Here is a 23,958-nt window from a genome sequence, read left to right as displayed (position 1 = left end):
AATTAATCATGAGCGACAAGGATTAGCGCACTCAATCTACAATTTTCAATTGATTCAGTGCGTATGCATGTCTGATAATTCATTTCGGCATGATTAATGTAACCAACCGCATCATATGAGTTCGGTATGGACTATGGAGTACAGAGCCTAGATAGCAGAGTCACACCACAATATGACATATTTCAATACATATTCACATGCATGTAGATAGTGTTACTAAAAGATGCATTTGGAGCCCTGGAGGCCTTTATTTTAGACATTCGAACATAACACTTTGGAGTTTCAGAAACCGAAAAATATGCAAATAAAGATAATTATGTATGCTTCAAGCATGTAATATCTTTTTTTAGATAATGGGCGCTTTATTACTTATAAAAGTAATTACATCCGACCTCTGCATATCTAAGACGCACACAGACGTTCTCAACTCTCAAAAATCTGAAGTGGCAACTAATAAGGCGAATTACATATCAAGACGTGAGCAACTGTAAGACGCCTAAGAAGAAGGTGGATGCCCAATCCGTAGATTATGCTGCCATTTATGTAGGGAAAAAATATCCCTTGCAGTGTCCTTCAATCGTGTACAGACATCCGTAAAGAGATCGCGATTCTCCATCTTCTGCAGCGCAGACCATGAACGGAGCGTAGCGGTACATCTGTAGATAACCTGCAAGAGAGAACAATTCTTATCATTAAAACCTTTATCATTTCTACATAGCCATAGCGACCATATAATGGCAATCGCCCTCACCCTAATAAGCGTTATAAATCTGTGATCGATACCATGAAGCCAATTGCCAAAGATATTGGCTACCCTAGTCGGGGGATACATATCAAAAGCTACTTGGATGCATGCCCATATAGACACTGTGTACTCCCATGCCCAAAACGATATTGGAAGAACAAGTGTTTAACTGTCTCATTATGGTGATAGAAAACACACTGTGTACTCCCATGCCAACTGCTTTTCACAAGATTATCTTTGGTTAGGATTACACCTCGACGTAAATACCAGCCACAAACTTTAATTTTGAGAGGTATTTTCATCTTCCAGATTTTTTTTTATTTTATCAACTGGTATTTCAGGTTGGATAATTGCATTGTACAACGAACTTACAAAGAACTTTCCACTGGACTGTAAGTTCCAACGAAATTCATCCTGCCCTTCAGACAACTAAATGGATTCCAAACGTAGAAGTACGGTATTCCATGCAATAAGTCACGGACCGACTAAATCCCGTCTGAACGTCACTGTCGGAGGTGAGATTGCCATTACGAAAGCAATGATATCACTTTTGTGACGAACAATGCTGTATAATGCTGGATATTGTTCAGAGAGAAGCCTATTCCCTAGCCATGTATCCTCCGAGAACCGTATCTGCGATCCATCCTTAATATTGAAAGTACCATATCTGAAGAAAAAATTCTTCGTTACCATTAGGCCACACAGAAATGCGAATCTCCCGGTTTCCAATGGATCTAGGATAACGCTTTCTCGCTAATATACTTTCTTTAACCATAGTCTGACATACGCCATGTTCTGTGAGAAGCTTAAATAGCCACTTACCTAACAAGGCTGAGTTCTTGACCTCAAGGTCATGAACCCCTAGCCCTTCCCTATCTTTGGGACGCCATACAACAGACCACTTGACTAGTCGATATTTCTTTTTTTTCACTACCCCCTTGCCAAAAAAACCTCGATCTAGAATAATCGAGTTTGTGTAACACACCTTTTGGCACGATGAAGAAGGAAATCATATACAACACCATGTTAGTGAGTACTGCATTAATGAGAACCAGTCTTCCTCCGAGGGATAGCATTTTACCTTTCCAACTACTAAGTTTCTTCTGAAGTCTTTCCTCGACTAGTTTCCACTCAGCTATAGTTAATCTTAGATAATGAATCGGGATGCCCAGATAGTTGATAGGAAACTGGCCATGTCCACAACCAAACAGTTCCGAATATTCGGCGATTGAGTCCTCAGCTTCGCCAAAGCAGAACAATTCGCTTTTATGGAAATTTATTTTGATACCCGATAAATGTTTGAAAGATGCCAATATTAGCTTTAAATTTCGAGCTTTTTCGATGTCATGTTCCATAAATAAAATTGTATCATCTGCGTATTGAAGAATTGATAAACCCCCATCAACAAGATGTGGGATCACACCTTCAATTTGGCCATCAGATTTAGCTCGTTCGATCAAGATAGCGAGCATATCAGCCACAATGTTGAATAACATTGGTGATAGAGGATCGCCCTGGCGTAAGACTTTTCGTGTCTGAAAAAAGCGTCCCGTTTCATCATTGACACGAATCGCAACGCTTCCTCCATACACAAAATTATTGATCAACGCTCTCCACTCGGGTGAAAAACCTTTCATCCTGAGTGTCTGATGAAGAAAAGACCAATTAACTTTATCATAAGCCTTCTCGAAGTCAAGTTTTAAAATTACCCCATTCATCCTTTTGGTATGCAGTTCATGAACCGCCTCATGTAGAGCCACAACCCCATCTAGGATATTATGTCCTTGCATGAAGGCGGTTTGAGACGGTCTGACCACATGATCAGTCATTGAATTCAGTCTAATGGTGTCCACTTTTGTGAAAATCTTGAAACTTACGTTTAAGAGGCAGATGGGTCTATATTGTTGGATCCTTTTTGCCTCTTTAACTTTGGGTAACAAGATAACCTCACCAAAATTTAGACGGAATAATTCTAGCTGTCCAGCGTGTAAAACACTGAACATTTCTAGAAGATCCTCTTTAATGGTATCCCAGAAAGTTTGATAAAATTCAGCAGGGAAACCATCTGGATCCGGGGCTTTGTTGTGTTCCATTTGGAAAACCGCTTTTTTAACCTCCTTCCCCAAGTAAGGGGCCGTTAAAAGATCGTTCTCCTCTTGGAACACTTGGGGTATATCTGCTATCTGGGACTCATCGAGAGAGAAAGAACTCTCTTTAGGAGGACCAAATAAGCTCTTGTAATAATTAGTAATGTAGGATTTGAGTTGTTCATGGCCTTCAATTAGACCCTCATCTTGTACCAGGGATTGAATACACTTTTTGCTATGACGGCCATTGGCAATCCCATGAAAATATCTCGTATTTGAATCCCCTTTCAGAATGAATCAGGCTTTAGAACGCTGGTACCATTTCAAGTCTTCTTCCCGAAGAAGACCCACTATTTGAGTATTAGATTGAATTTTCAATTCCAATTCAATGCTCGTAAGTGGTCTCACTTCAGCAAGCGCTTCTAACTCATCAATGATAGTTGATAAGGGAAGCTTCTCCTTTTTAAGAATACTAGCTGTATGACTCGCCCATTCAAAAAGGTGTTTGCGAACTGCTCACATCTTTTTATTCCCCCTTAGAACCGGATTGTTGGCATATACTGGTCTTTTCCATACATTTTTAACCATGTCGTGAAAACCTTCCCACTAATCATCCAAGTTCAAACTTAAATGGTTTGTTAGACAGCGGTCTTGTTAAACCAGTAGTTAAAAGTATGGGAGCATGGTCCGATAGTTTTTCAATACGTTCTAGAGCGGGCACTGATACCATCGGGTATTTATCCTCCCAACTGGTGTCCATCAGCACGCGATCTAGTTTCTCGTATGTTGAGTCAGGTAAACTGTTAGTCCATGTGTACTGTCAGCCTACCATCTCCACCTCTCTCAAGTCTAAGCTATTGATGACAACATTAAACAAGAAAGGCCAATGGCTATTGAAGGGGCCTTTATTTTTCTCATGGCGGAATCTAAGCAAATTAAAATCACCCCCTATGAGAATAGGGTATGGATCGTCCTTTGCAAGATTCACAAGCTCACGTAAAAAGTCCGCCTTAAAAATATCCTGAGCCGCACCATAAACGGAGACCAGACTCCAAATGAAGTTATCTATCTGAATTTGAGATACGCTGTACTCCTGCCTACACAAAAATGACAAACTTGACTTTATTTAAAGGTGCACTGTTATTGAAAATATAGAAATTTGTCCTTTTAATGTAGAGTATGATACACCATATTTTAGACTGAGGCTTTACACACTTAAAGTACTCCCTCATAATACTTGTCGCTGAAAGAAGGAATAGAGACAATGAAAATGTGTCGAGAAACAGTGTGATTCAACGACAAGTATTATAAACCGAAGGAGTATATACTATTGCCTATATGCACATATTTTTTTTCTTATTTTTAAATGTTAAAAATAAAAGGCTCCACTAAGCCCGCGAGCCAAATTGACGCACGAGCAAAACTAATGTCTCATTTTGAATCCCCGATGAAACTATTTCAGAATCCGACCCTGTGTCCTACGTTAACGAAGATGGAGCCGAAGTTGTACATATCGCCATATCGGCGCCAGTGATTTTCGACACATAATGGCCCCATGGGTTCGGGCCCACCAACCTTGCTTTGGCGATGAAAAATCCTTGGCGCCGCCCTGCACAACTTCAGCTCATGGGCGATCTAGTGTGTTGGCAGTGCAAGGAGGCAGCTGCCCCCTACTCAAATGTTTCTTTTCCTAGGTTCGCCACTGCTTCGGCTCAATCATGGTTGGCGCCAAACCCATAGATCAGATTTTGAAATACTAGTTTCTATGAGACCGGATCAGATGAGACATTAGTTTCACTAGAAGAGTTAGATTCTTCAAAAACTACCACCAATGGATCTTGATAAGTTAAAAAAAAGGCAAATGGATCTCGTTCGTGTATCTGAAACTCGTGGACACTGGCATATGCACGGGGCCTGCAATTCATCTTTCGCCGGTATCCTGCAAATCTTGGGCCTGCAGGGAATGCCACGCTGCATTCTGCTAAAAAGCACCGGTCGCATCGCTGTTCTGATAGCACCATGTCTCACCATGTCAGTGTCATATGCACGTCACTCGTTTCCGCCTCCCGATGCCCTGTCTCCCCCGCCTCCCCACGAGAGCGACGCGAGGGGAAACAGCTAAAATCCGCAGCTGTTGCAATCATGGCGGCCTCCTCCTTCCTCCATCGTTTTCCAGTTCGGTACGCGTAGGTGCGCCCGCCCTGCCCACCACCCCCTCTCGCCAGTCTTTCGCTCCGCCGTGTATGTGCCCCCTGCCAAGTCTACGCAGTCCGCCAAAAGCGCAGCCCGCGCGCGCGTCTAAAGCCGACGAAATTCTTCTACCACCAAAGCTGCCACTCTCTCCGTCTTTCTTTCTTCTCTGCCGCGACTGCGCGCGCGAGAGAGCTTTGCTCGCTTGATATATTGCCATCTCCAAGGCTAGAGATATGCACGAGGCTGTGCTGATATTCTGAGGTCGATCGTCATGGAGAGAACCCTCCGTGCAGGTGCAGCATCGGCCGCCTCGCCGCTCCCGGCATCCAAGAACGGCCCCACCGCGAGCGGCGGCGGCGGCATCCCGTGGCTGCTCAGGAAGCGCGGCGCCAGCAAGGCGCCACGCCAAGGGCCGCTCGCCGCGCAGGAAGAACGTCCGGACAACGTCGACGATGAGGTGGAGCTGGAGGAGGGCGCCGGCTTCGCCGTCTCCACTCCATCCGCCGCGGGAGGAATGACCCCGGAGCCGGCGAGGAAGCGCCGGGAGGCGGCGCTGGCAAGGCTCCGGTCGGCGGTGCTAGCCGTGGTGGCGCGCGCGCGCCGCCGGCGCGGGCGCAGGCCCATGGGGTCGAGCGTCACCGGCACGATCTTCGGCCGGCGCCGCGGCCGCGTGCACCTCGCCCTGCAGACGGACCCGCGCGCGCCGCCCGCGCTCATGGTGGAGCTGGGCGCCTACTCCACCGGCGCGCTCGTCCGGGAGATGTCCTCCGGCCTCGTCCGCATCGCCCTCGAGTGCGAGAAGAAGACGCCTCCACACATAGGTACCCTAGCTAGCATCATGCCTACTCGAGTACTCGATCATCATTATATAACATGCATGCCATCCAGGAGCCGAGCGGCGGCGGACGGCGCTGGTGGAGGAGCCGACGTGGCGGGCGTACTGCAACGGGCGCAAGTGCGGCTACGCGGCGCGGCGGGAGTGCGGCGCGGAGGAGTGGCGGGTGCTGCGGGCCGTCGAGAACGTCTCCGTCGGCGCGGGAGTCGTCCCGGACGGCGGCGCCGGCGAGGGCGACCTCATGTACATGAGGGCCAGGTTCGAGAGGGTGGTGGGATCCAGGGACTCGGAGGCCTTCTACATGATAAACCCCGACGGCAACGGCGGGCCCGAGCTCAGCATCTATCTCCTCAGAGTCTAATTACCACTGCAGGGTCCATCGGAAAAAAATCCTATGAGACCGGGTCTAATACCCCAGCATGATAGACCCACCCTGATGGATGACACCTGGCTTATCCGAATCTTCATGCACGTAAATCCCCATTAATTTCAATCCCGATTTTTCAGCCTTTGTTTCCATCTGCTAATCCCGATTTTTCAATCTAACTAGCTGGGTAATAGACTGCCAGGTGTCAGCCATCGGGGTGGGTCTATCATGCTGGGTAATAGACCCGGTCTCATAGGATTTTTTTCCGGGTCCATCATGCTGCTCTATGCATGCATCATGCATGGGTTGTTGGTTTTATGTGAGTTTAGTTCTTGGTTATGTGAAAGAACCGGTGGTTTGTTCATGTACTTACAATAATGTCACACCCTTATTTAGCCTATGTTTATTTAGTGAGATGTATTGGGATTCATTTTAACTTAGTGCTCCTTGTGACGACACCTGTTATGTGAAGGTGAGGCTTAATGCCATAGCATCATTATAATTAGTTATGTTACGCTAACATCGTACACTCCAAGAGAAGATGAGTCTACACCGTAACAAATAACATAATGCATGAAACCACATATAGATCAATACCTATTATGAAGGTAGTAATTTAGACTAGTAACATATATGTCATGTTACTAGTCTAAGTTACTCCCCACTATGATCAACCTTAGACCCACACAATGATGCTCACAATTTTTTCGTCCAAAATCTCCAATACCAGCGAGGGCATACAAAGGTTTCCAATATCAATTAGGCCACATTGGAATTTCTATCTCTTTTCATGAGCACATATGACTTCCCCCCTACAATTGAAACGACCTGGTCTAACACCCTATGACACGATAGTGTTTTTTTTTGTCGCCACTCGAACCGAGTGATCTTCCACCCAAGCATTAGAGTCGACACCCTACAATATGTCGATGATTTTTGGAGCTACCCCTTTTGCTTCACAAAGAACCCACCCATGTCCAAACCAAGGGGCCGATAAAATTGCACGATAGCACAAACCATTTCCATATGCCGATAGACCACCCTTCCAAGGCGACATATCCATGGAGGAAGCGACGAGAGCGTTGTTGTCGCACAATCACGTCAAGGCTAAATTTGATTTTTCAGTCGAACAGTACGAGACTCAAGTGGCAAAGGTGAAGGGCTCCATGATGATGCCTCTAAGAAGTGGGAATGACAAAGATTATGTCCTCGCGGAGTCGCGGGTGATAACTTACAACGACAATGGCTTTTGCCTAGAACTAACCAGAGCCATAGAACCAACATAACATGCCTAACAACCCACCACCTTCTTTTCACGTGGTGTACACGACATTCTATATGCTCGCAGAGTCGCACGAAAAAACGACATTTTTTCTCTGACAGTGTAGAAAGATAAAATTTTGTGCTAAAACAAGTTTTTCACGAGTCATTTGTTTATATCTTTTTTACATAGGACACAAAAAAATTCGTTTTTTTCGCAAAACTTGGCATGGAAAATAGATTGTCGAGATGTATGAGCTATTCTTTTTGTTCACAATTTTTTAACATTTTAAAAAAGTATCTGCCGGGCAGGAGCATATGTGCACCGAGATCAAAAGTGAGTTTCGATAAGACATTTCAATCTCTAGGATTTTTTCTATGGAAGCCCATTTGATATCATATAATTAAATGGACCTGTTCATGTTTCTAAGGATCTATTCCTATTCGACATCCACTCTTTCTGTTGAACTCATTTTCTTAGGATTGAAGCAAGTTTCTCGTGTTTTTCTTGTTCTATCCAAACAGCTGTTCCTATAGTTTTCATTTATTTTCAAATATTTTCTATTCATACCCTCAGATATTTTTGAATTACATTTTATAAACATTCCTCGGGTTCCTTTGATTCTTTTGATCCTAAGGGCCAGGACCCAGCAGGAGTTGGGCCATACTGAGAAAAGCCCAGTTAGCCTGTGAACCGGAAAACCCCACGAGATTCCCAAACGTTTCCTGGAGCAGCTGGACTCTCTCCTCAAATATACACCCAGCCAGCCCTCCTGCGCTACCCTACGCCCAAACAATCAACAAACATCCGGATCCTAATCCAAATCGAGCCTGGGCCGTCCACGTCCCGGTCTGGGCCGCGCCGATTATTTTTTTCCGCTTCCACTCTCCTCCTCGTCCCCGTCAACAACTCCAAACCCTAACCCTAGCCCTAGCCCGCCGCCGCCGCCGGCGAGACCCGGCCCCCAGCGTCGGCTCCCTCGACCTCATCACGATCCCTGACGCATCCCCGGCCGTCCTTCCGCCGGGGAACCCTAGGTACGCATGCAACCCCGATCCGATCTCGCGGGGAGTCCTGCCCCCGTACGGCATCTGTAGGGTTACTTTTTTTTTTTCTGCTGTGCGTGCGTTGTTACATCGTGCCTGCATCGTCGTGTACGTATGGTAGTATTTACTTTTTAGTGTGTGTATTGTTGATGGCCGCTACAGATTGCAGGGTTGAGCTGTATTATCAATTGCATGCTTAACTGTGTGCTCCTGTTAATTCATAATAATTGTGCAATTGCATTTATTTATCCATTGGTGACATTGGAATGTGTAGAGAGGCAATGTAGGGGTCATCTGGTCTTGCTATTGGCTGTCCTGCGGCAACCTGCCGTGTACAATGTCACTGGAATTACAATGTATTGCTTTTTAAATGCTATTCTGTTGTCAGACTAGTGTTTTCATTATCCTGTGCGATGCATTGTCTTGTCATCAGCACAATGGTAGCTATGTCGAAACCTGACGCGGTAAAATGCAACGGGGAAGTTCAGCTTTAAGTTTTACTTGGCAGAATTGAGCTTTCACTTGCAAGCATGATTTTTCTGAATGCCGCTTTACGTCAGTTGCGTGTCTTTTCTTGTTTCTTTTTCACTATCTGTCCCTGGGTATTATACTGGGTAGTATTTACTTTTTACTGTGTGCTGTTGGTGGTTGCTACAGATTGCAGGGTTGAGCTGTATTACTAATGCATGCTTAACTGTATGCTACTCTTAATTCATAATAATTGTGCAATTGCATTTATTTATCCATTGGCCACATTGGAATGTGTAGAGAGGCAATGTAGGGGTCATCTGGTCTTGCTATTGTCGTCTTGCGGCAGCATGCCGTGTACAATGTCACTGGAATTACAATGTACTATATTGCTTGTTAAATGCTATTCTGTCGCCAGATCAGTGTTTTCATTATCCTGTGCCATGCATTGTTTTATGGTCAGCCCAATGGTAGCTATGTCGAAACCTGACACAGCAAAATGCAACGGGAAGTTCAGCTTTAAGTTTTACTTGGCAGAATTGAGCTTTCGCTTGCAAGCATGATTTTTCTGAATGCCGCTTTACGTCAGTTGCGTGTCTTCTCTTGTTTCTTTTTTTTTTTTACCATTTGTCCCTGGCTGTTATACTGGGTGGTTGTAGATGCTGATCAAACTGTTACTGGCATAAATCCGGGGATTTCAGGTGACCTACAAGGATGATGGCACTAAGCCTGCGAGGGGTCCAGCAGCAGTATGCACCGAGTGCCTTTCCTACCCGGAAACCTTATGCACAGGCTGCAGCGCGGATTCTTCAGCTGGACAATATGGATTCAGACACTTCTCCAGTTCGTTCCATGATTCAAAATAAAATGTAAGTTTTCAAACCACCGTTATTATCAACAGCAATGCTAGGTCGCTACTATCCAGCGATGGTTACATTCCAGGTGTAGCTGTGTTACTGCATGTAGTACTCTCCATGTTTATCGCATGTTGAGGATTATGTCATTGTTCATGTTCTTGTAGGCCACATCGTTCTGTAGTTCTTGAGAATGATTGAAATATGCGTAGGTCCTTTTGAATTTAATATCACCATTTCAATCGTAGGCTGAGACGCTATAAGATTTGGACAAAATAAACTGCAAGTCCTGTGTACTGTTGGATTCAATCCATATATGTTCGTGGCAAATATATTCACACACTATGTATGACACTACCGTTGCTGTGCTTAATTCTTGGATACCCATGCGTATTTGATAATTTGGACTGTTAGAGTGCTTGAAAAAGGACTGGTTCTTTCTTTGGTAACTATATGTATCATCGATATTTCCGGGTTCTACAGTACATCCTGATTTCTTTTCCTCTCCAGTGTTAACTACCTGAAAGCAAGGGAGGAGTTCTGTAACTTCCAGCAACATTATCTTGTGGCAATTTCAAAACATATTGATGAGCAGTTTTATAAGGATGCTGAATCACAGGTTGGTGTTGCTTCTTGTTGCAAATATAATCTTCCCTTTGTTTCATTATAATCTCTGCTGGACTCAGGAGTCTCTGTTCCAAAATTTATGTCTATTGAGGGAATCAAGGATTTAATTAATGTAATACTCCCTCCGTTCCTAGATATATGCCATATATTTTTCTGAGAAAAAAAATCCAGAATATAAGGTGTATTGCATATCACCACTTATATGGACAATATTTTTAGGGATTTGATTACGTTTCCTTATCTCATGCAGAGTCCTCTATTAGCTCACATCAATTGCCTAGGTTTAATCCCGCCCAAACATGGTGTAATTTTCTCTCAATGTACGTTCTGTAATTTTAGTGCCAAAAACTATATGGCGTATATCTAGGAACGGAGGGAGTATCTCCATTGACTATACTCATGAATAGGTTAAGCTGTTTTACCATGTCATTTAATAGTGTTATGCACCGTCATCTGTCATCAACTTCATACATTCCTTGTTTCCTTGGTCTATGAAGCAAAGGAGTGTAGTACTGTAGCCTGTGGTGCTTTATTTAGTTATTTCTGCTCTCTTATAGTAGTATTTCACCATCTTTAGATCTTAGCTTTATGTTCCACTGAACATAAATTGATTGTAAAAGTTTAAGCTATTATTGCATGTTTTTTTTGTTTAACTTGCATGTTACTGTTTCTGTTAGCCGATGTTATATATACTCATGGATTTCGATCATTTTAATTTTGAATGACTTTCTAACACTAAGTTATTTTCTCAGATCCAGTACATGGATTTCGAAACTGTAGAAGTTAGGTTGAATGCTGTTCTCAATCATGGCAACATTAGATATTCTCGGGCTTCTTCAGCAGTGTTACCCACATACTACTCAGAACAGCCTGTGAAAGAAGAAACAGATTCAAGTATACAGCAGGGCAGAGCTCTTCCTGGTTCTATTAATCTGTCCCTGCCTGCAAGTGACATATCAGGTAATGTGTTTTATCCTCAGGCTTAGTAACGAACTCAAGATAATGGTTTCCTACTTTATCCTTACAGTACAACTTTGGATTTTTTATGTTTGGTTGATTTTGGCAGGATTTGCACCAAATGACCACCATAACTTTCCTGCAAACGTTGCCCATTCATCAGCTGAAAGCTTAGCAGAGACCACGGCTTCTCCATCTATGTCAACACTGCCAAAATGCAGTTCCTCTCTTGCTGGGGATTCCAGTGGTGGAGTGCATACTTTCCATACAAAGATAAATTTCCAAGGTAATTTATTTTAGTTACCTTGACTTATGTATGAATCTGACTTTAAGCTATATTGCATCATATAAATATTAGGACCTAAGCCTACCCCAACTTGCTTGGGAAAAAGGCTTTGATGATGTTGTTTTTGTAAACATTATGACCAAAATTTCGCAGGCGATGTTCATCAAGTTGATAGTCCACAACCGTCGACCTCTGGTAGTTCCAGTTCTTTGCCTGCAGTGTGTGACCGGTCCGCAAATTCTAAAAATGACAAACAATATTCCTCTGGCCAACTACCACCATTGCTGCAATACAGAGAACGTGATGAAGAGTTGTATACATGTAGTCACCCAATAGAGCAATCAGATCAGTCAAATATCACAGCTTGGGGCGACGACTTGTCTTATCTCTACGAACAATCTAAAATGCGCCAGAACATGAAAGGAGAGTGCGGACTTGCTGGACAGATGCAAGTGAATGAAATTTCTAGCCAGGCATCGAGCTGCCAAGGTTCCAGCAGAGAGAAATGCTCTAACTTAAACACAAAATTCAGTCATAAGCAATGCCGCTACATGGCTGACTCTGGTTATTGTGGTTCTGTTAAAGAGAGAATGGAGAGAGCTGGGCAGACATCAAAGAGCACTGTATCAAAGCCAACTTCACCTATTTCAGATGAATCTTCTGGCAAGCAACGTCCGACAAAACGTTTGAAGGTTAATTTTCCCAGTCCTGTCCATGCCGCTAAAGTAGAGTTTTCAAAGGAACAACAGCCAGCTGCCGTTGAAATTGTCTCTTCTGAAACAGTACAGTCTGAGACCACAGAGTTACCTACAAAATCACCCTCTGGCTGTTCATTAGTGGACAGCAATGCTGTACCTGGACTGATCAATGGAGATCTACATAGCATGGACAGTGTTATATTACCAGAGACTGCTGTACAAGCAGAAGAACTGTGTGATGTAAATGGTGACATTGAGATGAAGGACTCTAAGCTTAAATCGGTGGATGAAACATCAATAGGAGCCAGCATAAGTGCAATGAAGAAAAGCGGGGCTTCAATACTTCATGCTTTAACTGCTGATGAACTTAGAGATCACATGAGAAGTTTGAACCATGATACTTGTCCGGTGAGTCCAGAACCCTTTGGATCTCATTGGTTTTACTTTATATTTTGTAATATCAACTATCCTATGTCACTGAGTAATACGCAAAGTGAAGTAGTTATTATGCACTTCCACGTGATCCAGGCTCAAGAAAGTGTTAGTTTTTTTTTATCATGGCAAGTGGATTCACTGTATTGTGCAGAATATTAAGTTATTTAAGCTATTAGCTCTATCCCTTGTGACAATTTGCTTTATTTTTTTTCAGAGCAAGGTGACAATGGAAGAACTCCAGTCAGGCTTGCCCGACCAAAATACATGCAATTTATGTGGGATGGAGAGGCTTCTTTTTGAACCTCCCCCACGATTTTGTGCTCTCTGTTTTAAAATAATAAATTCGACCGGATCGTATTACGTTCATGTGGAAGATGGGAATGATAAGGCTTCAATATGTTGCAAATGTCACCATCTTTCTGGTGGGAAAAGTAAATATCAGAAGAGATTCAATTATGCAGAAACAGATGCTGAGCCTGAATGGGTAACGTGCTTTTCTTGTATCTCTCTAATAATTCTTATTTATGTACAAATTTCTCATCTTATGCTTCACTTCTGTCATTTCAGTGGGTCGCGTGCGATAAATGCAAAGCTTGGCAGCATCAAATATGCGCTCTTTTTAACCCTAAGGTTGTGGAGGAGGCGGCAGAATATACTTGTGCCAAATGTTTATTGAAGGAGAAGGATAGTGGAGATATAAATTTGCTGGAGTCATCTACTGTTCTAGGAGCACTGGAGTTACCAAGAACTAAACTGAGTGATCATATTGAGCAAAGACTTTCAGCTCGGCTTGAGCACGAGCGGCTGCAGAGGGCAAGGGCTTCAGGAAAAGGCCTCAAAGAGGTACTTGTTTTTTTACCCTTTATGATCATCTTGTACCACACAAAGAGGAAGTCCCATGAGCTGTCTGCAATTGTTGACCATAAAGCTAACTGTAGGCCTCCCTTTTTTAAGTCATTATTTTCCAAGTGCTACTTGCTCTTTCTGAACCATGTTTGGTTGAACTTACACAGTAGCTCTTGTGTTTTAATCTTGTACTGTTGCTTAGTATTTCAGCATGATATTGCAATCTCATACTGCTGAGTTAGTTATTCACTACAGGATTATACTTGGCATTAGCATTTATGTTCTTCTATTTGATATTTGATCCGATTAGGTCATTTATCCTTGTGTTCGAATATATGTACAACGGGGCAACACCTATTATATTTCAGGATATTCTTTTGTTAAAATATGTCAGCTATGGAGTCAATTATTGTAATTTTGTGTTTTGTGCTCCAATTCTTAGGTACCTGGAGTTGAAGGTCTTACTGTTAGAGTGGTTTCTTCAGCAGCGAGAATACTTCAAGTCCAACCACGTTTTCGGGATTTTTTTAAAGAAGGAATATATCCTGGGGAGTTCCCGTACAAATCAAAGGTGATTGGATGATGGTTTATTTGACTTTTTTTTTTCATAGTGTCCATGTTAATAACATTTTCAGCTATATTTAGTACAGAATGAGGGCTAACTTTTTCTGCCTTTTGTTTATGCAGGCTATTCTCTTGTTTCAAAAGAATGAAGGTGTGGATGTTTGTCTATTCGCAATGTATGTGCAAGAGTATGGTTCTGATAGCCCATTACCGAATCGAAGGCATGTATATCTTGCATATATCGATTCTGTCAAGTACTTCAGGCCTGAAATCAAATCTGCAAGTGGGGAAGCTCTCCGTACCTTCGTGTACCATGAAATTTTGGTACGAGAATGCAAATACTCAATTGACACTTAACATTTGGGGTTTCATGTTGGACTCATTCTTCCGATATCTTTTTCTCTTATAGATTAGCTATTTGGACTACTGCAAGAAGCACGGATTTGTAAGCTGCTCCATATGGGCTTGCCCATCTACAAAACGTGATGATTATGTTTTGTATTGTCATCCCACGTCACAGAAAATGCCAAAGTCTGACAAACTTCGGAGCTGGTCTGTACTTAAACATGATATTTATGTTTTTGCCTAATTATTTGTTTATGGGTCTTCATTGTGTTTTCTCATGAATCTTCTTAGGTACCAAAACTTGGTCAAGAAGGCTGTTAAGGAGGGTGTGGTTGTGGAGCGCAATACGCTCTACGACTTCTTCCTTCAGCCTATCAGTGAATGCAAGGCCAATATCTCAGCAGCATGCTTGCCATACTGTGAAAACGACTTCTGGCCTGGGGAAGCGGAGAGACTCCTTGAGAAGAAAGATGAAAAGACCTCACAGAAGAAAGAGACACAAGTAGGAAGGCTCCTACGGGTTGCCAAACGTGATGACAGGAAAGGAGACCTTGAGGATATCTTACTAGCACACAAGGTTAGTTTCTTTAAATTTAAACCATGTTCTAATCCACCTATCAGTATAATGTCGGTACTGATACCATATATTTCCATTGTTGGCAGCTTGGTGAAAAGATGCGAACAATGAAAGAAGACTTTATTATGCTTTGTCTTCAGCAGTTTTGCAAGCATTGCCACCAACCTATTGTGTCCGGTAAAAGTTGGGTTTGTACCTCCTGCAAAAACTTCCATCTTTGTGACCAGTAAGTATTTTTTATGATCACTATTGTTTTATTTCGAACTTACAGAATCTGGCGCCTTATATGTATTATGGTGACCAAATAGAACTTGGTAAAATAGTACCAGTGGGAATATCCGTTCTTATAGAAAGTTATCTAACTGCACACATCTATTATCATCCAGCACCTAGACCCTTGCAACTATCAGCTTCCTACTTTTTTAATATCTGTCACTTGAATTGCAAAGTGGCCTTACATGCCCCCTGTTTTTTTTTTTTTAATTTAGCTTATGTTCATCAGTAAACCACCCATATTATTGACAAAGCACACTTACTGATGATGTTTTTGTTAATGGTCTTGCAGATGTCATGCAGATGAGCTAACCGCTCCACAAAAGGACAGGCATCCGGCTACAACAAAACAAAAGCATGCATTTCTCAGAGTACTGCTATAAAACTCTGCTATACTTTTAGTTCATTTATTAGCGGAATAGAGCAAGCACAATGTGTATGCTGCTATAATATGATGTATGATAAAATTTGTACTGACCAGAGTAACTTGACTGTTTTACAGATAGAGGAAGAACCTCTTCCAGAGACTGATGATGGAGATCCAACAATGGAAAGCAAGTATTTTGACAGCAGAGTAGATTTCTTGAAGCACTGTCAAGATAATCAATACCAGTTTGATACACTCCGACGGGCAAAACACTCAACAATGATGATTCTTTATCATCTACATGATTCAGCTTGTTCTGCTTGTCATCGTACCATGGATCAATGCTTGGCATGGAGGTGCCTTGTTTGTATTGGCTGCAAATTTTGCGATTCATGCTATAAACAAGGAGGTGCAAATTTGCATATTCATGAACTTAAACAGACAGACAGTCGTCACCTAGTGCCAAACTACACTCTACAGGTATCCTTAAGTCCCAGTTTGCGGTTCAACTTGCTGAATTGTTGTGCTGAATTTATTCTATAATCTGCTGTGAAAAATATAGTAACTAAGTAGGAAAAGATGACTTAACAAACAGTCAAATCAACAAAACCAGGTTAGACAAACAGGATTATCACAATCCACCACAATGCAAAACAAATCGTAATTTTGTAACTGGAGTCCTATGTTTTGTTCCTTTCCCTAGTTCAGGTAGAATATCTCTTTCAGCTTTTGAATTGTTTGAAACTTGATTTTTTTTTGGCATAGGTAAGCCTTTTGTGCATCACACCATAGATTTTTATCTTTCTTAAAATTTCCCACTTGATTTCTTCTTGAACAAAGAGATGTCATGTGAAATTTTAAATTTGCTATTTCATGGTTTCAAGTGCTGGAGGTGTTTATTTTAGTTTGTTCAGGTATTTTTTCCGTTACTTTAAGCATATCCAGCTTAATAAGCAGAGTGAACTTTGAAAATCATTCTACATTTGCATTCTTTGTGATTCTCCACTTTTTAATCAGTTTATTTTTAATTATCGCCTGGTAAATTGATAGGATTTTCTGTTGTTTCATACTAATGAACTTCCTGTTTCCAAAGCAGGACTACCTCGATGGTCTGGTGCATGCATCAAAATGCTTCTACGATCCGCATAATTGCACTTTCAAACTGTGTATTATGATGAAGAAGTTGTTTTTTCATGGTGCACGATGTGATATCCGCAACCAAGGAGGTTGCCGGAAGTGTATCTTCATGTGGAAACTTCTGCTCACCCATTCAAAACATTGTGACCACGCGGACTGCTCAGTTCCCAGATGCAGGTAAATTCATGGCTCATCTGCAGTATGCATCTTCTATCTCCAAATGCATATTTGCATTACTGAATATATCTCTTTTCTTTGGCTTGCTGATGTTTTCTTATATTTTATTTTAGGGATATAAAGGTATTCATGGGTACCGGAGCTTGTGCTGTAGATTGCTAGCGGGTCCGAAATTAGCTTCCTGTTTAGTTCTTGTCTCTCCAGAAGATTTATTGATGAAAATGCAATAAGTTGATGGCCGTCATATACAGTGTAAATAAAATGACGAGCAGCAGAGTTAATTGTTTCGCTGGTTTTCCTTGAAGTTGCACCAAGATGGCAGACTGACGGGGTGGCTCAACTTCATTTATTTGGGTTGCCAGGCTGCTGTTTTTCACATGGATGCATCGAGAGGAAACACCAGCGGAAGCTCACAGACAGTCTGACACATGTAGTCCTGGTACATACATACCTGTATAGTTTCCTTGTAAACCATAGCAAGGTCAAATGATAGAGAATTTTCTTCCTTTCCTTTTTTTCCTGATTGAACTGAACGAGGGCACAATTTTGTCCAGTTGTTGCTGTACTGTGGCCGGATCCAAATTCAATGAATGTGTATATCCAGTCCCATGTTACCACCTTTGTGCCAGCTGCCATTTTTTTTTTTTCACTTCTTGAATTTGTACTTGCAGTTGTAGAATTTTGAGGACGCCAGTTCGCGCTTACCTTTGTTACTTATTAACCATGAAGGAGCCATTCTAAAATCTGCTGTTCATTTTTATTTTGGAAAGAGCAGCAGGCTAAACATTAACGGTACGTGGTCCAGGTGTTGGATCTGCGCAAATTTTTGACATCTATTCTGCTGCAGTTACATGCTGAAAAAGAAACCGGATGCGCCTACTTCTTTTTCTTTTGTGCTGTTCTTTGTTTCAAACAGCTTCTGTAAACAATCTATGATAGGTTGTGGCGTCGCTATATGACATTCATTTATTGCGGAGAAGTTATCTTATACTAAATACATATGGTCGTACTCTTCAACATGGCAGAAAAAAACTATTGTACTCGAGCCTAGTTTGAGTGAGCGGCATCAGCCACTCCTGCAGACTATTCTCCAGGATTACAAAAGATGACACACCGGTGCAGCACGGCTACAACTACAAAAATCGTAAAGCTGAGGTGAAATGGCAGATGGTCACGCCGATGCCGCTCAAGCACTTGTCTCAAGTGGTGAGGAAAATCCACAGCCATCTCCTGAACGAATCGTTTCCCGTCGGAGGCTCTTCGTCATCCCCATCACTCTCTTCAGTGCAGCCATCCCCATCACTCTCTTCAGTGCAGACTTCCTGGGCTTCAGCCTGATCAAAGGAGAGATTCCAGTTAGTACACTCCCAGAAACAGTGAAACCAAAGTGGCCAGCAGGCCAGGAGGAAGTGCAACCATAGAGCACTGATCTTACCGGCAGATTCATATGGGAAGACTCGTGCGCTTTGGCCGCTTCGCCTAACTCGGTTGATAGCAGAGCGGAAGGCACCCCACAAGTTGAAGCTCCTTTTGCATCATCACTACTGCTTTCTTCTGTCTTCCGTTTGCTTCCCACCTTGGGAGCTCTCGCTTCGCCGGATCTCGTCTTGGATGAGGTTGCAGCACTTACACTGTAGTAAAACATGATAAGCATAAACAGCCACCCGCAGCACTAAATCTTCTAGACAAAAGGTAAAATGTAAAAAACCGAAGAAGACTTACACTCTATTGTGCCTAAGGTTGTAATGCTTTTCTCCTGGCACCTGCGTTGCCGTGCCACCTAGTTGCTGCCTCTTGCGAAGCGGCGCTCCCGAAGCATCACCATCAGAATATACTACTTCAGTGTTCTCCACACGCTGCTCAATACCTGCTGCGCTTGGAGCAGCAAAATCTTTCTGGTCACTATGTTTCTCTTCAGATATCGGACTGATTAACGCTTTAGTCGCATCGATCACTGCCTGTATAGTTCTTGTCCTCCTCACACTTCTTAATCGACCTTCCCGGTTCTGTAGACGTTCTCCTTGATTCAAAGTTTCCGAGTGCAAACCTCCTTCAGGCCCATTCCCATTTCCATCATTCAAGATAATATTTGCATCAAGCTCCATGCTACTAGTAGTGTCACCTGACTGGGTTTTCAAAATATTGTCTGTGACGCCAAATGAGAACGATTCATGCCCGCCAAGAGAAACTCTTTCAAGTTCTTCTTTCTCCGCAGCCTTAGCATCAGATGGGGTCTCCTGAGAAAAAGCAAAAGAATCATTTGCTCCTTCATAAATACGTGAAGGCTCATAATCTTCCTCATGTTCCAATGCTTCGTTGTCAGGCCTTGCACCAAATGATACTTTATGTTCCAATGAATGTTCAGACTTCTTGGAGGGATATGATCTGAAGTGCCCCGAACACTTCTGCAGCAGCATAAAATGGCCAGTCGAATCGATAAGCCTGCCTGTTCCATGAGGTGATGTCTCAGTGTTCAGGAGATTTTGACTGTGGAGATCAAACCTGCGTTTACTGTTGGCACGTTCCCCCTCCCGTAACTCATTGTTCTGCAATTTCTGTTGTTCTATGTCACACATAAAAGCTTCTTCACTAAGTATAATATCCTTCATCTGCTTCTTGTATTTTGCTCTCAACTCAAGTTCCAAATCCTTCAACCTCCTTTTTTCACTGTCATGGAAACTTTCCATTCTTTTCCTTTCATAACTAAGCTTCTTCGCCGCCAGATGGAGCAAGAATGAAGAAAGACAAGATAAATATGCATATTTACAATGAAATAGCATAAAAGGCTTGCTCACATTACACTTACCTTTTCTTTCATGTCGATTCTGTCTTCCCAGTCATCTAATATTTCCTCTTTTTCCTCCAGAGTTTTATACTTAGACTTCATATCCTGAAAATTAGTACAGAAGAATCATGAAAGTTTTAACATAAAGTGGAAATAGGGTAGGTCAATATTCTATTCAGTAAGTTACCATTTCATACGCATGTAAGTTATGTAACCTATTGTTGATATCACACTCTTGTACTTTCAGCAATTCTTCCTGTTTCATCTTCAAAGTTTTGTCATACGCAGTCAGCTTGTCCTCCCTGCCACTAAGGGATCTCTGAAAACTAACTTGTCTATTCTGACTTTCCATAAGCCTCTTCTCCCACTCATCCAGAGACTCCTCCTTCTCCTTAAGTTGATTCTTTTGTGCCTTCCACCTGAAAATATAAGAATATTTCAGCCATAAAAAGGAATATTTGCCAGATCATTTCTTTACGCACAAGCGTAAAGAAAAATCATTAGGTTAAAGAGGCACCATACTCAGTTTCATAGCATAGCTTTTCCTTCTCACATCTGCGTTGATGAGTTTTAATGTCTTTGATTTTTTTATCAGCATGTGACATCATAAGGTTTGCTTCTTCAAGTTTCCCATCTGCAGCACTTAACTTCTTCTTGATCAGCAAGGATTTTTCATCTTTGTTAGCCTGAAGAGAATTAGCACCGCTGATGTTTTTCTGAGACACAAACTTGACCTCAGCTATCTCTGAACGCATTTCATGCAGTGCTTTTTCGAGCTATTCAGACCAACATGGGAAAAAAGACAAATAGAAAACATAGACAAAAACTCATCAATAAGGCTCTGACATAAGAGGTATAGTCAGGAGACAAGTAAATACAAAGGCAATAATAACATACGTCGGCAACATGTTGCTTTTCAATACATAAAGCTTTTCGAATCCTTTCTTCCCGTTTCTCGTATTCATATATTGCATTTAAGTGCGCTGCTTGTTCACGCTTCAGTATCTCCTTATTTTGTGCGTATACTTGACTGAGCTGGTCATATTTGGCAGCCATCTCTTGCCTATCAATCAAGATCAAGCCCATATCGTGCTCATACTGATGTAGCTGCAGAGGCACACATCCAATTACATAACTAATAGTGATAGCACATAAAACACCAAAAGTGTGACATGAGATAATATTTACTCCCTCTGAGCCATATTAAGTGTAGCTATTTAGTACAATTTTGTATTAAATCAGAGACAGTTATTATGGATCGGAGGGAGTAGTAAAATCAGCAATATATAGCTATTACACAATAATTTTGAATCCGCAACTATATATGTCGCTGAATACTTCTACAGTTTCCAATTATTTTTTTAGGAATTACACCACTTAACATACTCCATCCAGAAGTTCAATAATGTGGCAACACTTTCTATTCACCCAATTTAGCACATGAATTTGACAATCAGAACCAAACTTTATCTTCGATAGCTTGCTACTCATAGGGGTTGTAGAGATGTATGCAGAAGCCATTGGCACCTGTTGCAATACCAAATCCAACTTTGGGCGCTAGTGTGCTACTATTGACCCACCAGTCCACCACAGTAAACAACATTGGAACACACATGAACAAGCGACAGAATTGAGCAAACCTCTTTCTCAAGATCGAAGATCCTTCTTGGGACTGCTCGTCCATTGCCATATTTAGCCCCCCAAATTTGCTGGTCCTCCGGTGCCTGGGCCGGCATCGACAGTCCAGTGCACTCCGAGGGTGCCGGAGTAAGCATCACAGCAACGTTCGTCCTGCAATTCCAAAATTAGTAACTTGATTTAGGCACATGACATTGTTACTGCCAACGCCACACATAAGACCTTTACTTTTTATATGGGAAGAAAAAAAATCAAATTCGACTGAGGCCAAAGGTGACATTTGGTACCCGCAAAAGAAAAGGTGACATTTGTTGCAAAACAGTAGGTCTGTAGCCGACTCCTTGAGAGAAGTACACAAGGAAACTAGCAAACTTCTTTGAGATCGACAGAGCGATTATAGCAAAATAGCCAAGATTTCGACGAATTGATCGAACACAAATGATTCAACGCCTTGAAACAAGAAACGATCGCCACGGAAAATAAAGTACCTATAAATTTCTCTCCAATGCGTTCCTCTAAATTTGCGTCTAACAGAATTTCCCCCTAAATTTGCGCCTAACAGAATATCCCCCTCCTAAACGTCTACAGTACCTACGATGAAGCAGATTTGAAGCGATCCTATCAACAAGGAACAGTACGAACCCACTGCAATGCGTAGGGTTGCGGCCGGCATATGTATTTTCGAGAAGAATACATATCACCTGGAGCTACTGTAGGTATGCGCAAGGAAGACAGAGAACTCACCTCGGGACGACGTCACCGCCGAGGGCAGATGAGAGGGACAGGAGCCGGGGAGAAGGGAAAGGAAATCGCCGTTGATAAAACTGTTTCTGCTAGAAAACAGGCGTTTGAGATTTATAAATAAAATCTCACGTAGTCATCTTGGTAACCGTATTATCTGGAGCCGTGGAGCATCAAGGTTCGTACCACCCTACTTTTGTTTTTTCTTTCTACAACGATATATAGCACGTGTAATTTCGTGTATGGGCTTTCTCTAGGATTATTTACTTCTTGTCAAGATGGGCCAATGCTCATCTAAAAAAAACGATGGGCCAATGCTACTGCGAGGATTTGTATGGGTTGGGTTTGTTTTCTTTTTGCTTGATGTTTTTTTTCTATTGTTAATTTCTGTAGGTGTTAGCTAGTTAAATCTCATCGCATGTTCAGTCTCGAAGGAGTATGGCTAACCTCACCTACAGGGTTCCAACTTATATTAGATTAGTCGAATTGCAAACTTATTTTTCAAAATCGCAAATGGAATGCAACTGAGATTTGTCGACTAGTAAGCGGGTAGCAACTATGATTTGTCGAGTTGCAATTGGATTGCAACAGAGACTTGTCGAATTACATGTGGGTTGCAACCGATTTTTCTTCAGTTGCATATTGTAACTGAGATTTATACAATTGCAAGTGCGTTGCGGCTAAGATTGTCAGGTTGCAAATGGGTTGGTTGAGCTTTTTTCAGTAATAAGTTGATTGCAAGTGAGATTTGTAAAGTTGCAACCAACTGCGATATGTATGTTGAGTTGCAAGTAGGTTGCAACTAAGATTTGTCCGCTTGTAAGCTTGTTAAAATTGACATTATCCAGTTGCAAGTGAGTTCGTAACTGATTTTTTCCTGATCGCACGGAGGTTGCAAGTGACATTTGTCTATATAAAATATTTTTAGTCCGTTCGATTAATATCATGATTCTGTTGACCAGAAGTTGCAACTAAACTGATACTAAGATTTGATGACATCATTTTATATAGACAAGTAATTTGATCTCAGTCAAATGAGATAGTCACACCTTTGTCGAAAAGTGTGTTCGACACATGAGCACAAGTGTTCCCGAGTTTTGAAAATAATATTTCTTGGTTTCCAAAAAAATTAAAATTAAATATGCACATACATATAAACATTTTGAAGGTACGGTAGAAATTTTGGAGAAAAATATGTTGTATTTTAAGCTATAAAAACAAATTTATGACAAACATATGCCCCTCTATAGCCACAAATTTGTTTTTTTAGCTCAAAATACAAGGCAATTTCTATTGAAACTTCGCACGGGAATTCAGAACATGTGTATGTATTCATAAAATGAATTAGATGTTCTTTTAGAACATAGAAGTATAATTTTTAATTATTTTAAAAACCGAGAGCACATGAGCTTGTGTGCAAAAATTCACTTCTCACCTTTGTATGTTATTTCTTTCCCTCTCGTTAGGAGCAGCTAAGATAAAATCCATTCCCGTATCCCAAAGGAAGGCTCATACTAAAAAGCCCAGCAGACAAACACGAGCTAAACTGCGCCGGACAAAGCAAGAAGTGAGGCGGGGAGTGGTGGGCCCAATGCGTCATTGGCACACGAACGACGCCCAACAGTCGCCTACCTCGCGACGGAGTTATT

The 23,958-nt window shown here is 42.0% G+C and overlaps 3 protein-coding genes across 5 annotated transcripts; 2 read left to right on the top strand and 1 right to left on the bottom strand.

The window, feature by feature from the left end:
• The first annotated feature begins 4,934 nt into the window (after positions 1 to 4,934).
• Positions 4,935 to 6,627, top strand: LOC127317039 (protein MIZU-KUSSEI 1). The gene is made up of 2 exons (XM_051347568.2): positions 4,935 to 5,846; positions 5,914 to 6,627. Exons 1-2 carry the CDS (start codon positions 5,297 to 5,299, stop codon positions 6,219 to 6,221), a joined length of 858 nt encoding a protein of 285 aa, XP_051203528.1. The 5' UTR covers positions 4,935 to 5,296; the 3' UTR covers positions 6,222 to 6,627.
• A 1,660-nt stretch (positions 6,628 to 8,287) lies between these two features.
• LOC127317040 (probable histone acetyltransferase HAC-like 3) lies at positions 8,288 to 17,759 on the top strand. Of its 2 annotated transcripts, none has more exons than XM_051347571.2 (17): positions 8,288 to 8,525; positions 9,704 to 9,871; positions 10,367 to 10,475; positions 11,236 to 11,443; positions 11,550 to 11,726; positions 11,880 to 12,832; positions 13,074 to 13,343; positions 13,427 to 13,702; positions 14,148 to 14,276; positions 14,393 to 14,593; positions 14,679 to 14,821; positions 14,906 to 15,191; positions 15,278 to 15,417; positions 15,757 to 15,835; positions 15,967 to 16,311; positions 16,928 to 17,145; positions 17,259 to 17,759. In XM_051347571.2, exons 2-17 carry the CDS (start codon positions 9,717 to 9,719, stop codon positions 17,305 to 17,307), a joined length of 3,738 nt encoding a protein of 1,245 aa, XP_051203531.1. In that variant the 5' UTR covers positions 8,288 to 8,525; positions 9,704 to 9,716; the 3' UTR covers positions 17,308 to 17,759. The 2 variants fall into 2 exon arrangements, with proteins under 2 accessions (XP_051203531.1, XP_051203530.1); XM_051347570.2 differs by having other exon boundaries at positions 16,925 to 17,145.
• Positions 17,760 to 18,096: 337 nt separating this feature from the next.
• Positions 18,097 to 22,408, bottom strand: LOC139833744 (uncharacterized). Of its 2 annotated transcripts, none has more exons than XM_071824089.1 (9): positions 22,313 to 22,408; positions 21,571 to 21,721; positions 20,828 to 21,037; positions 20,453 to 20,706; positions 20,118 to 20,349; positions 19,952 to 20,035; positions 18,868 to 19,856; positions 18,581 to 18,776; positions 18,097 to 18,479 (listed from the first exon to the last, which is right to left on the bottom strand). In XM_071824089.1, exons 2-9 carry the CDS (start codon positions 21,703 to 21,705, stop codon positions 18,345 to 18,347), a joined length of 2,235 nt encoding a protein of 744 aa, XP_071680190.1. In that variant the 5' UTR covers positions 21,706 to 21,721; positions 22,313 to 22,408; the 3' UTR covers positions 18,097 to 18,344. The 2 variants fall into 2 exon arrangements, with proteins under 2 accessions (XP_071680190.1, XP_071680191.1); XM_071824090.1 differs by having other exon boundaries at positions 18,868 to 19,853.
• Positions 22,409 to 23,958: the final 1,550 nt, after the last annotated feature.

This window comes from Lolium perenne, chromosome 7, assembly GCF_019359855.2.
Source record: "Lolium perenne isolate Kyuss_39 chromosome 7, Kyuss_2.0, whole genome shotgun sequence".
Lineage (NCBI taxonomy): Eukaryota > Viridiplantae > Streptophyta > Magnoliopsida > Poales > Poaceae > Lolium > Lolium perenne.
This window is presented reverse-complemented; position numbering and strand designations above follow the sequence as displayed.